The sequence below is a fragment of the Carcharhinus amblyrhynchos genome, chromosome 12 (genome assembly GCF_965287045.1).
Source record: "Carcharhinus amblyrhynchos chromosome 12, sCarAmb.v2.hapA, whole genome shotgun sequence".
Lineage (NCBI taxonomy): Eukaryota > Metazoa > Chordata > Chondrichthyes > Carcharhiniformes > Carcharhinidae > Carcharhinus > Carcharhinus amblyrhynchos.
The window spans coordinates 51129566-51144047 of record NC_137335.1 but is presented as its reverse complement, the minus strand read 5'-3'; the positions used below and the strand labels follow the sequence as shown (position 1 = coordinate 51144047).

At 39.6% G+C, this 14482-nt stretch overlaps 1 protein-coding gene across 4 annotated transcripts in view; it reads left to right on the top strand.

Annotated features, from left to right (window-relative positions):
• LOC145350972 (tyrosine-protein phosphatase non-receptor type 14-like) overlaps positions 1-7356 on the top strand; it is a 217069-nt gene extending 209713 nt beyond the window's left edge. For all 4 annotated transcript variants that reach the window (XM_080200521.1, XM_080200523.1, XM_080200520.1 and 1 more), the window contains 2 exons: positions 3527-3690; positions 5058-7356. In XM_080200521.1, the coding sequence (XP_080056647.1) occupies positions 3527-3690; positions 5058-5186 (293 nt within the window). In that variant the 3' untranslated portion in view covers positions 5187-7356. The remainder of the gene's footprint in view (positions 1-3526; positions 3691-5057) is intronic.
• Positions 7357-14482: the final 7126 nt, after the last annotated feature.

The window sequence follows — 14482 nt, the reverse complement described above, 5'->3', positions numbered from 1 at the left end:
CTCATATCTTCATGCCTTCATTATCTCCCATGTTTTTTCAATACCACTTCCATCCTTCATATTCACTCTGCCAGCGTCCACTTTGCACAGAACCATTGAGCTTTTTAAGTTTTGTAATTCTCTGAAATGCTCATAAAACTGACACACTAAGCAAAAGATAATTAAAAACCTGCTTTGAAATGAAAACTACTAAATTTATATATTCAGGAAATTGTTAATCAACCACAGCTATCCATAGGATTAATGACAAAAAGCTTTTATTCACTTCACTTCTTAATCTTGCGTAAATAAGCACACACGGAAAAGCTGTTACAAAAAATAATAAATTATTGCAAGGTACTAAAGATGCTCATAACAAATAGTTTGCCGCTGTGTCAAAAACTGCATGCTGAGCTACGTGAATTGGTATTTTTGGAGCTCAACCAAGCATTCATAATGAGGTCATCTAGTATCTGTATCCACAAAAGCAGTTAGAACAGATGACCATAACATCTGTTTTTCTAGATGATGGCATTTTACAAATACCATATATGGAACCTTTCGAACAATCAGCCACTCACCCCGTAGTTTACCCAAATTAAAATATTTTGAAAGAATGAAATTACTGAATATGCTGTTACAACCTGAAAAGACTGCTGTGAGATGAGCAGTTATCTTGACATGATAAAGAAGTGCAGAGTGTGACTACTTTCACTGCAGTTCACCTGACAGAACAAAAGATTAAGTTTATTTATTAGTCATAAGTAGGCTTACATTAACACTGCAATGAAGTTACTGTGAAAATCTGAAACTGGCATGGAATCCATATGCAGAACCATTAATTTGCACATCAAGGAGAACAGCTAATTATTTACTTCAAGTTCATTCTTAAAGCCTTAACCCTGAATGTAAGTGGGCAATAAGGTTATCAGAACCGTTGAGAAAGAAGAATTTGGAGCTTGGCCTAATTTCTGTTCGGCAGTGGGGCCAGAAAATCCCAAGTGCAGGCGCGGCCAGAGTTCTAGTCAGGGTTTTATCTTTGTAAGATCAGATCAAAACCAGCTGTCAAATATTGCACGTATTTATGGATAAGGATAAGTCCAAGTCCATATGTACCCCAAGATCAGTAACTTCACACAACTGAAGTAAACATTGCTTTTGTGTAAGCTCTCCAGTGACCAAAAAACCTGAACTTTCCACAAGATCTGATTTAGAATCCCCTTGTTCTTTTTCTGACAAGAAGACCAACGACTTTTTGCCCCACAAACTTTAGATTTGACTGTGCACAGTGTTATGATACCAGACTGGACCGTGATTCCCCCGCAGATTTATCTTAACATCTAGTTAGAGATCGATAATGTTCTTTTTAAAGTATACGAAGTTTGAGATTCAAGTCACTGACTAAGAGAACAAAACCACAATATTCCATGGGTTTTGAACAAAAAAAAAACTTTGCTATACAAAATGTGAAAAATAAAACAATTTACAATAAATATTTTAGACTCTAACATTAAGGAGTAACATGAGGTAGATATGAAATAACAAGCATACTGTGAGCAAACACAAATGCGACCAAGAAGCATCCCATGGATTTCTTAGTAACCCACCCGATGTCAGTGAAAGCTGAGTTAACCAAACTCGTTAAAACTGTGCCTCCTTCATGAGGGACTCCATGCTTTTTACTTCAAAGACCTCAACTTCTGAATTCTCTTAAAAACTAGCCCAACTCAGAATGCTTCAACAACTGCACACCTTCCAAGGTTTAAATCTCATTTCTTGAGAGTCTGTTCCCTGGATTTCTGATTCTGCAATCCAGCTTCTACTTCCTGCTGCAATTTCAGCTCCTTAAAAGATTGATAGCTTCCCTGGGGTGGCACTGACCCTGGATTTCACCAAGTTCCAATCTCCCCAGAGATACCAAGCTATAAATGGCGCCCAGCGCTGCTTCTGAGCCCTAACCATTTGATACATGAAACCTCCAGTCGCCTTCTCAGCTCCCCAGGAATTCTCTTGAGCTCTAATTGCAGGAAGCTATCAAACAGCTCCTGGGACTTCACTGAGCCCCTGACTGTGCAAAGCCAGCTAACAGCAGTTATATGACCTTTTTCAGTGCTGCAAAACACTCACTCCTCCAGCAAACAGACAGATAGATTGAAACCCTGGAGCTTTATTAAGCTCTACCTGTCTCCCTAACCAGGTAGCCTTCGAAGGCTCATTAATGTTTTTTAAATGAATTTTGCTTTAACTCCCCAAACAGAACCACTCCGTGGGCTGTCAGCTCAATAACCCCAAATGGCAGTTTTATGATTTTATCTTTCTAGCTCTTAACCCCTTAAGTCAACATGGCCATGACCTTTTAAGTCTTCAAGCTCCTTCAGTTGCATATTCCCCATTTTCTACAATTAATTTTAATTTTCCCAGGGCAAAAAATTACATCTAAAATATTAATATGAATCATTTATAGGTTTTTTATATCCTAATCAGAGTAGAAGAAATATTTTTTAAAATGTGTTTCCTTTTGCATTACAGGATCATTATCATTAGGATGAAAATAACTGTTGAAGTAAAATGATCGGCACTCATTTTTACTCTATTGAATGCTATTACTAAGGCTTTCTGTCAGTAATAGAATTACAGAATCCTTACAGTGCAGAATAAGGCCATTCAGCCCATTGAGCCTTATCAATCCCAATTGCAACCTAACCCTTTGGATATCTTTGGAATAGAACATAGAACACTACAGCACAAACAGGCCCTTTGGCCCACGAGTTGCGCCGATCACATCAACACCTACCAACCTACAGACCTATCTATAACCCTCAATCTCATTAAACCCCATATACTCATCCAGAAGTCTTTTAAAAGACCCCAGCGAGTTCGCCTCCACCACCACTGACGGCAGCCGATTCCATTCACTCACCACCCTCTGAGTGAAAAACTTACCCCTAACATCACTTCTGAACTTCCCTCCTTGCACCTTAAATCTGTGTCCTCTCGTAGCAACCATTTCAACCCGGGGAAATAGCCTCTGAGAGTCCACCCTATCTATTCCTCTCAACATTTTGTAAACTTCTATCGGGTCGCCTCTCAACCTTCGTCTCTCCAGGGAAAAGAGTCCCAGCTCCCTCAACCTAACTTCATAAGGCATGCCTCCCAGTCCAGGCAACATCCTTGTAAATCTCCTCTGTACCCTCTCAATAGCTTCTACATCTTTCCTATAGTGAGGCGACCAGAACTGCGCACAATACTCTAAATGAGGCCTGACAAGGGTCTTATAAATGTCACAAGCTGTTTTCAATTATTGAGAAGGTGACTCTTTAAAGGATATGTGAGGTGGGGCGGTACAGTGATTGGGAGCTTAAAGGAAAAAATATTTGGATGAAAGCAAATGAAATAATAATCAGCATTTTGGAATCTCAATCGCAGCCAGCTACATCATCCTGCTCGAGGGTATTTTTTGCCATGCTGAAGGTGAGCAAGAAAGGTGTTGCAACCTCTAGCACCAGGTTGGTTTGTTCTCACTCATGTTTTCTGTTCAATTTCTCAGCTTATTTAGAAGAAATTCAGTCAGTCCGTCGACACACCAATAGCATGCTGGATTCCACCAAGAGCTGCAACCCACCGATAGTTGTGCATTGCAGTGCAGGAGCTGGAAGAACAGGGGTGGTCATTCTAACAGAAGTCATGGTCGGTTGCTTGGAGCATAACGAGGCGAGTGCAATGCATGTTTTTTTTTGATGGACTTTTAATCCATGACGTGCTAGCTGGCAGTTCAGTTTGTCAAATGGAAACTTCAACGGTCTTCACCAAATCTAAAATAGCAGTTCCCAATTATCTCCCCAATTAGCATAACATTATTGACTTCTATTTATAATTGAGCAGGCAACAAAACAAAATAGATTGACCATGGGGGAATGAAGAATATCAAACAATCTTGTTTCTTGCTGGCCTTGATTCTTTGTGCTGTTTGATTAGTTATTTTGTTTACCCATGTTCCTCAGCACTGATGTCCTTTTTGATGAACAAAAGAATTCATTGAATACACATTTTTTTAAGTCAGTATTTTAATGAGTGCACTTTCTGATGAGCAATTACGAATGGGCAGTGAATACTGACCTTCCTAGTGATGCTTATATCCAATGAACGAATAAGAAAATCTTTCCGCTTTCAATACATCTTGCCTATTAGTCATTATCAGTTCCCTGTGCTACCATAGCATTGTCATGATGCTGTGGTATTAGTATTAAAATTATTATTTCAGCCCTGTTTATTATTGAAGCTATTGGATTTTTTCTAAGGTTTTTTTTTACTCCATTCTTGAAGTTACAAAGCCAATTCTCAGAGCGGACTGGGCAAACCCTAATCCATTCCTTGTTTGCACAAAAAACCAAATTCCAATTCATGGTCCCCACAATAGAGGTAACCAAGAGTATCTAAGCTAACAAGATAAGGCATTGCACCCCATCCTGGGCTTGATAGAATGCTTGATCTCAGCCAAAAGGCTGAGAAGTGATCATTTTCCAGCTCACCCATGTCTGCCACAGGACTATCAACCATCTACCATGGATTTGATTTGAGTGTGGAACCCCAGGGCGTTGTGCTAGGTTGTATGGTTTATTAGTTTAATGACCTGGAATCATAGAATACCTGCAGTGCAGAAAGAGGCTATTTGGCCCATGAAACCGACACCACCAACAATCTCACCCAAGCCCTATCCCCTAACCCCATGTATTTAATCCGTTAATTCCCCCTGATACCAAGGGGCAATTAAGTATGCCCAATCCACCTAACCTGCACATTTTTGGACTATGGGAGGAAACCAGAGCACCCCGAGGAAATCCATGCAGACACGGAGGGAACATACAAACTCCACAAGGCAGTTACCTAAGACCGGAATTGAACCCGGGTCCCTGGTGCTGTGAGGCAGCAGCAGTTGCTAACCACTATTACTATATCAAAGTATCTTAGTTTTTAGTTTTTGCATGGTAGATTGTTTGAAAAATCCAATGTATCAGTTTTCATACAATCTACTGTATCAGTTTGTGTATTGACACATCTTTACTGTTGTTCTTTTTCAGAAGCTGGAAGTGCCGGTTATGCTGGGATTTCTCCGACAACAGCGGATGTTAATGGTACAGACAATAGCCCAATACAAGTTTGTCTATCAGGTCCTCATTCAGTTCCTGAAGAACTCCCGGTTGATTTAGATGTGACTTCATAAACTGTGTATTTGAACCACCTTAACATTTAGCAGTGGAAATGGAGCTAGCCTTTTCAGAAAAGAGCATAGCTCAGTACAGCAAGCAGTTTGTCAAAAGATGCTTTGATTTTTGGAACCCTGCCCTTTATACTGTTGTGAGCCTTGTTGGCTTTAAAGGCTGCTGTTGAATCCTTCCATAGAATCCCAAAGTACTGAACATAGTGGCAAGAAAGAGAACATTCTGCACGCACACTTTGCATGAGTGAATGTTGGGTGTTCTTTTGCAGTTGCTGTGCTTTTAATGGCACAGTGATGTGCCAGAGTGATGTTTTCCAACCAAACAAAATGAAGCACTGTCCAAACTTGCAGATTTGTAAAGAAGGCTTAGAGCTAAAAGAATGTTGAAAACACAGCTTTTTTTACATATGAGCATAATTTTTTTATCATTGCCTTTGTTCTCATCATTAGAAGACCAAAAGATATTGGGGGTTTTGATCCGTTTGATTGCAATCTGCTGATGATCCAGTGAGTTCATAAACATCTAATAAGCAATTTAAAAAAAAAATTCTAATCATTAAAAAGTCTGGTCTGATGGTCAAACCAGCAAGGATGAGCTAATTATTATTACACTGTTGAAATAGACAATAAAAACGCACTTGATGGTCTGCATAAATTATTTTTATATTAAATAATTAAACTAACAACAACAGATACCTTCATCTTTTTGACTGTGTTCTCCTTTTGTGCTTCTTAGCATGATTTCAGATCTTTTGATAGAGTTATATACCACTAGCAGAGGAGGCAAAGTTTGTGCAAGTCCAGGACAATTTTATATCTGCAATGACTTGTTATGAATCAGTTGAAATTGTATGGATGTTCTCGTAGTTTCTGGCGGTTTCATTGGTGATTAGTGACAGAATTGGAATAGAGGTATATTTTCCCACAAACAGCAGGACACTTGGAGTGGAACACTTGGGGACAGAGGTCGCAACATCTGACATTGGTCCCCTCAGCACAGTATTAACATTGAAGTGAAATGTCAGTTTGATGCTTTTAAGGATGCCAGAATCTTCCATATCACAATATGTTGGGAATGCTTGGAGAATTAGACATTCAGCAGTGGGGGTGATTTGTAGGTATGTAGCTGAGGAAGAGAAGTGCTTGTGTGGTGGGAAGTAATCAGATGAGAAATATCAGGCTCACACTATTTAGCTTTATAATCATCTAGGTCAGCCACTCTGCAGAAACATTGCAAATTGTTATCAGGGCCAAGAGATGAAACTCTTAACTTATTCAAATCTGAGACTACTTTCAATGACTTAATTGGCAAATTAATCTTAGAGGGTGCATAGAACAGGGTCAGTGTTCGCGATTGTTTCTATTATAATAATTGACAGTTGGATTCCTTGCCAGAAAAGACAATGATAGGTTTTACTCTACCTGAATCCAGAGCCCTGGATAAGGACCTGCAGCCTTGTTGCAGAGATGTGAAGCAAGCATCAGAAATATTGATATGGTAGCACAGTGGTTATTGCTGCTATTCACAGTGCCAAGAACCCAAGGTCAATTCCGGCCTTGGTGACTGTGTGAAGTTTGCACACTTCATAGATGTGCAGGTTAGATAGATTGACCATGGTAAGTTGCCCCTTAATGTCAGGGGGATCGCAGGTAAACGTGGGGTTACGGGGATAGGGCTTGGCTGGGATTGTTGTCAGTGCAGGCTCGATGGGCTGAATGGTCTCCTTCTGCACTGTAGTGATCCTATGATTGGTATCTAAGATTGAGTGTATCTAAATAGGGTGGCATAGGTATATTCCTGTGAAAGCAATTTTGGTCTTGCCCATCAACATCAATGTTGTGGCGTGCTCTCTTGCAGGAGTGACAAAAAGTTAGGGTCATTCAAGGATGTTTACACATATCCAAGCAAAATAGCAGCCTGGAGTCATGTTGTTATTTGTCCAGTAGTGTGGGGTCTGGTGACACAGCAGGAACAGAAAAATCACTTCAAGGAAATAACAGGTTGACCATAATTCTTTTTTTGTCTGTAGGTTCAGTTGAAACTGGCAGTAGAGGTTTGATCCCCTAATTTTGAGTCCCTTATTATTCTTCTACAACTGGGATGCCAGGCTATTGTGTTTGTGTTAGAGGAAAGGCAATAGATGAAACAGCTGACAATGGCTGGGTCTAGCACATGATGCTGAACTGCTGATTGTTTCCAAAATTTCCTCTATTTTTGTATTTATTGCTAAACTGATTTGCAGTCTTTATGCTACCTCCAAGCACCAGAATTCACACTCAGTGGTGTGTTACACAGACTTCACTCAAAGAATCGAGTAACTTCATTAACTACAGGAAATGTTGGAAACACTCAGTAGTTCAGCATCATGCGCTAGACCCAGCCATCGTCAGCTGTTTCATCTATTGCCTTCCCTCCAACAGAGAGGCATTGTTCCCTTATGATTGCATAGTGTTTAGTACCATTCATGAATCATTATTGAAACAGTCTGTGCCTGCCTGCAGCAAGACCTGGACAATATTTGGGACAATGTTAGGACTTGAACTTTTTATGGTGCAAATTCTAATTGCAGCTTATAACTACCAGGCAATGACCAAGTTCTCTCCAACAAGAGAAAATCTAGTATCTCACCTTAATGTTCAACAGCGTTATTACCACTGAATCCCCCACCATTAACATCCAGGGGATTACCATTGACCAAAGAACAAAAACAGCCCGGGAAACAGGCCCTTCGGTCTAATGAGCCTGTGCCGCCATTTTAACATTACCAGTCCCCCCTCCACCCATATCTATGCTTGTGGCATTTCACGATGAGGGATAACTAATTTAGGGACAATTTATTACCAATATTGCACATCTTTGGGGTGTGGGAGGAAACCGGAGCACCCGGAGAAAACCCACGCAAGCACGGGGAGAATGCGCAAACTCCCACAGACACTGGCCCAAATCCATGTGTCTGCACAGCAATCAGCGATAGTCACTGAGCTGTCGTCTTGCCCAGTATCTGGTCCAGTTTAAGCGTACACTAACGACGTGATGCACTAGGCTACTCTCGAACATCCAAGAGCAGCCCTTGTACGACCCATTGCATGTATGCCCCTCATTGGACAACCAGGCGGACTGACTTAAAACCTGTGAATTAAAAGAGAAAAACATTAGTATCATTCCACATCCTTATACATTACCAGGGATGTCCCAATGCTAATGAACCTTATTTAAAACAATCTCCTATATCCTTCCACTCCAACCCACTCATGTGCCTGTCTGAGTAACTCTTAAACAACTCCAGCATGCCTGCCTCCACCACCTTGCTTGGCAGAGCATTCCATACCCCCACTACCCTGTGTGAAAAACCTCCCTCTAATATCTGTGTTATACCTCTTTCCCCGCCGCCCCCCCACCCCGCTCACCCTAAGCCCATGGCCCCTCGTACTATGCGTTTCTAACATAAGAAATAGCTTACCACTGTTTATCTATACCCTTCATAATCTTATACCTCTATTAGATCCCCCCTCAGTCGCCGTCTTTCAAGGGAAAACAGCCCCAATTTGCTCAATTTTCCCTCATATCCCTGTCCTTCCATACCAGGCAACATCCTGGTAAACCACCTCTGCGCTCTCTCCAGGGTCTCCACATCCTTCCGGTAGTAAGGCGACCAGAACTGGACGCAGTACTCCAGATGCGGCCAGAAGTATAATTGGATCAGTTATATAGACACTGCAGCTGCAAGATTAGTTTTGGAGGCTGGAAACACTACAGCGAATGAGTAACTAATCCCTAGACTCCCCAAAGCCTAGTCACCATCCACAAAACACAAGTCATGAATGTGGTGGAATTTTCTGCTCTTGCTGGGTTTCTGTAGGTCCAATGACACTCAAACTCAACACCATTCAGAATAAAGCAGACTTGATTGACGCACCATCAACTGCACTCAACATACATAATGTCCATCACTAACACAGAATGGCAGTGGTGTGTACCATTTATAAGATGCAGTGCAGAAACTTGCTAAGCCTCCTTTAACAGCACTTTCCAGACCCACAACTTTTAACACCCAATAGCATAGGGATGACAAATGAATGGGAATACCGCCACCTGCAAATTCACCTCCAATTCACATACCATCCTGATATGGAAATATGTTGCCACTCCTTCATTGTTGCTGGCTCAAAATCCTGGAACTCCCTCCGAAACAGAATTATGGGTGTACCTACACCCCAGAGACTGCAGTGCTTCAGGAAAGTGACTCACCACCATCTTCTCAAAAGTAATTGGGTGGCACAATGGTTAGCACTGCTACCTTACAGTGCCAGAGACCCAAGTTTAATTTCAGCCTTGGGTGACTGTGTGGAGTTTGCACATCCTCCCTGTGTGTGCATGGGTTTCCTCCAGGTGCTCTGGTTTTCTCCCACACACCAAAGATGTGCAGGTTAGGTTGGTTGGCTGGGCAAATTGCCACTTGATATTATGGGGACCAGCAGGGTAAATACATAGGATTATGGAGCTAGGGCCTGGGTTAGGGTTAGGTTGTTAGATTATTGTCGGTGCAAGTTCAATAGGCCGAACGGCCTCCTTCTGCCCTATAGGGATTTATGATTCTCTGATTCTGTGAATTAGGGATTGGTTATAAATGCCGTCTTTGTCAATAATGCTCGCAAAAATAGAGTTAAAGTTGCAGTTCTGAGTTTTGAAACATTGCCCCTATGTTACTTACTCTACAGATGCTACCTGAGCTACTGAGTATTTCCAGTTTTTATTTCATCTGCTGTATTTCTTTCTTCAATAATTGCATCTGATTAACAGTGTAAATTAGAGCACGTTGTGTATAAGTAAGATTTTAGTCTGTGCCAATGTAAATGATCAAAAAAGACCCCTCAGTGTTGAGCAGTAAAGTATAATTTATTTTTTATATTTGTCCGGTTAAATAATTTAAATTACCAAACTCTCTTGAAAGCTATATTAAGAGCATTAAACCAGAGATGACGTTAAATGTTCTATTTTATTTATGAAATCTATTATCTTTAAACAGAGTGCCAGGTACAAGACATTAGAAGGACATTTGTCATTGCTATCTTTTTTAGGTTTGACTTGTTCTTTTTGCATCAATGGCATTTAGCTCTGACACACTGCTGAAAAAAGGCAGCTGCGGTCAAGTTCCATTTTAAAATTGGTCTTTGTCTTAACTTTTAACATGGTCAGTCCTACAAATATTAGAACAAGTTATTTCAATCTCCGGGCAGATATTTTTAAATTGTCATGGGAAAAAGTTGATTTTCTTTCCACTTCTGTTGTACCTTAACAAGGATTAAGTAAACTTTTCTTCCGCTCTTTCACAAACAGTAATTATGCAAATTTTTTCTAGCATATCATTAATATTGGGCATTACACTACAGATTTAGAGAAAAATACAAAGCATCTCACTTCTCGCATCAAAAGGTTCCTAGAATGGATTTATTTCTATTTAATTTTTATGTCTGGCAAAATATGGCACCAAACTAATAAAGGTGGCAGCAGCAGAGAAAGGGAGATTGAGTAAAGCAAGGCAGACAGGCCAAAGGGAATCTTCGTGTGCTTGTTTGTGACCTTTTGTGGTATGAGTGACTTGGTATTTATGTCTTCCTGTTTATGGAATATATCACCAGCTTTGGTTACCGTACAGAGGATTGTGCATTATTTCAGCATGACTGTATTGTACACAAGTTAATAATGACATTTTTAATCTGCAAATGACAGCCCAAATGTTGCTTTTTTTGATATGATGGTGGGGACACAAAGCAAGGAACTTTACAGAGGTGATGGGCCTGCTTTAATTAATTGTTTCAAATGGGTTGGTTTTACTCTGAGCTTGTCGTAGTTTGATCGGTTGTGGGAAGATTTTAACTGATTCCTGAACTGGTAAGAGTCGGTGCAATCCAAGCAAAACACATTAATCAGTATTTACACAGATCTTTCTTAGTAAACAGAAATGAATGTTGTGGGTGGTAGATGACTTAAGATTGTAAGATTCCTCCCCATACAAGACATGTTGTTTAGGAAACTGCCAAAAGCAATGGCGACTCACTGGAATGACAGGAAATGGACAGAATCCCCAAGGAATTTCAGGGCTGGAGCTCTGCACAGAGTTGGTTTATATTAGCATAAATTGTACATTAGTTACCAGTAACTGACAGATGTAATCAAATCTGCAAGCTCACGTCCCAGCGTCACAAAATCACCAAGTGTGCTGTATAGTGAGAGAACAAATAAGGAGAAATGGCAGACCTTTAGCTGGTTTAGATGCTCACAGCAGGCAATGGTTCAGTGAAAAGGAAATAATCTTGTTGATAAATTTATACTTCTTGGATTTAATAAAACCCTCGCTGAAAACTGCGACTTTGCAAGCTCCTTCCACTGACTAATGCTGTTGACTGATCTTAATTTGTGTATTTATATAATTTAACAGGTTGGGATAAAGTCCAATCTGAGTTTTTAATATGCTAATATCTGTATTGTCTCAGTATTTTTTGGCTTTTCAATATTGCTAAAATATGAATTGTTGGGTCACATTTGTGCTGTTGAACAATGTTCTATATTAATGCCAAATGATTGCCATATCTGAAATTGCAACACGTTTGCTGCAATGCCTATCACGACATTGCGTTTGATGTTTGGAAATGCTGAATGGTTGGTTGTTGACCAATTTTTAACATTGTTCTGATTCCTGATTTAATATCTGTTACAATCAGTAATCAAGTACCACAACCCTTTTTTTGTTAAAATGCTTTTGAATGTACACATTTTTTCTTAAGTCTTTGCAATGCGCCTTGGGACTTTTTTATTGTGTTAAAGGTGCCATATAAGTATAAGTTTTTTTTATATATATAAAAATGCATTTATCACTGTAGGTTTGAGGTGCAAATGGAATCCTTTCCAGTTATATATTCAGATAGGTGACTTAACCAGCCATCATATTCAAGGTTACTTGAGCCCAATTGGATATCCATGTACTGCACAGTTAGCTGTGTAAAATTGCCAAAATGTCAGGATACAAAGCTGTGGAATTAGTTTTCTTTAAAATAGCAACTTAAAAAAAACTATGCAAACCAACATTAAATCAAATTTGTCTTAAGTCATGACTAAGTTTCTCCTAAGGTCACAGCAACAACTTTTGCTGCATTGCTATGAAACAAGAACTAAAATTGAAGCATACTATAGGAAGAGTGTTGAACTTCTTGCTGAATTTGTTTTTTTGTAATTATGCCTCAACTTGTTTGTGTTACCTTTAACGTATCAAGACACACTTTTGTGTGTGTAAAAATGGGAGGAGAGCTTCTTGTTGGATGCTTGAGTCCACCAGAAAGTTGTTCTGAAACTTCCAAACTTATTTCACTTAAACATTGACAGACAATTTTCATCACTGCTCTCTGGGTTGTATCTAGTAACTTTACTAAATCTGTTTTCTAAGCCCGTGTTCCACATGTTCTGCTTTGTTAGACGGCCGATTAATGAACAATGCTTGTAGAAAATGATTTGTGACGTTGTTTGATGCATGTTGATAGTTAAATGAACCATGGTTAACGAGAGCAATTATATTGGTACTTTACTAAACTTTAACATGTAGAATCGTATCATCAGTTGCTAAATTCAGCAATCACGCTCATTACTCATGAAACCACACCAAGTCCAAAACTAGAGATGCACATTTATTTAGACGACAAACAATGCGGTATAATTTCTGTTGGAAAGTTGTCTTTGAAAGTATTAAAGTCCAAAAGCACACAATTAACAATTTTTTTTTTGATTTCCATTTGTGATCTATTTTGCCAATGTGCAAGTGTCTTTCTACAAAAAGATTCTTGCTTAATTCTTGTGGATTCCCCAGATTCCAACTGGACAGCTTGGTAGTTCAATACCCGCCATTATATATCTGCAGCTAATGTCTTGGCATCGATGTGCTGATACTGGATTCAGTTGGTATTTGTACCTGTTCAAAACCACTGCTCTGCATCTCATTTTTAAAAAGCCTTAAGAAACAAAAAAAAACCCTACAATTATGTGTTATACTAATTCAGTGAATGGACTTGTACCCTATAGTGTTTATATGTCTGGAAAAATTATAACTTTGTAACAGGAAGTTTAAGTCCACACCTTATTTGTCTTACAGCAGAATGTAATGGTTTTAATTACAATGAATGGAATATTCTGTGTAAACAAATGGGTTTAAAATGTTCTGTTGATAGTTCCTTCTGCTTAAAAACTAACTATGCATGCTTATTACATCAGGTGTATGTACAGTGTATAAGCTTTCTTTTCCAGTTTTCCGGTATACAACTGTGATACTACATGACAGTATTTTGCATTCAGTCTTGCTGCCTTTCTCTCTGTGGATACTGATACCATTCAGCATTGCTTCACATGACTGGTCAGAACAAAATTATTATTTGTTCCTTTCTCTGTCTTGTGTAAATAATTATTTTGTATATGCTTTTCAGCAACAATTTTTCCTTATGAATGTACTGAACGTTTTGTAAAAGATAATTGTCTATCATTCGTATACACAATAAAGCATTTTTTCCAAAAATCCCACTGTTGCCTTTCCATCTTTGACGTAATGTAGAAAAGCAAGAACAATAACCCGCATGTATCAGAATGCTGTTGATAGCTTCCATGTGTAGTCTATGATTTATCGACCAAACCATATCAGACAATAGCAGAACTGTAGTGCAGTAGAACAAAGTGTAACATTATTCTTGTAGAGCAGAACAGGCACTGATGTATTACCAACACTATATTTGCAAGGATATGTCATGGAACCTCTACAGTGCAGACAGAGGCCATTCGGTCCACTGAGCCTGCATTGACAACAATCCCATCCAGGCCCTATCCCCATAACCCCATGTATTTACCCCACTGATCCCCTCCTGTGACCAATCAACCTAACCTGCACATTTTTGCACTGTGGGAGGAAACCCAAAGACCTGGAGGATACCCATGCAGATGCTGGGAGAACATGCAAATCCACACAGTTACCTGGGTCCTTGGCACTGAGAGGCAGCAGTGCTAACCATTGTGCCGTTTATACTAACTTATGCTATTAGGGCTTTGCACGTGACAATGCTTGGATCTGGGCAAACCCTTGCACAGTAAGATGTCTCAGAACACAAGGTTAAAGTCAAACAGGTTTATTTGGTAGCAAAAGCCACTAGCTTTCAGAGCATTCGCTGCTCCTTCGTCAGGTGAGCGGGATTTCTGTTCACAAACAGGGCATATAAAGACAAACTCAATTTACAGAATAATGGTTGGAATGC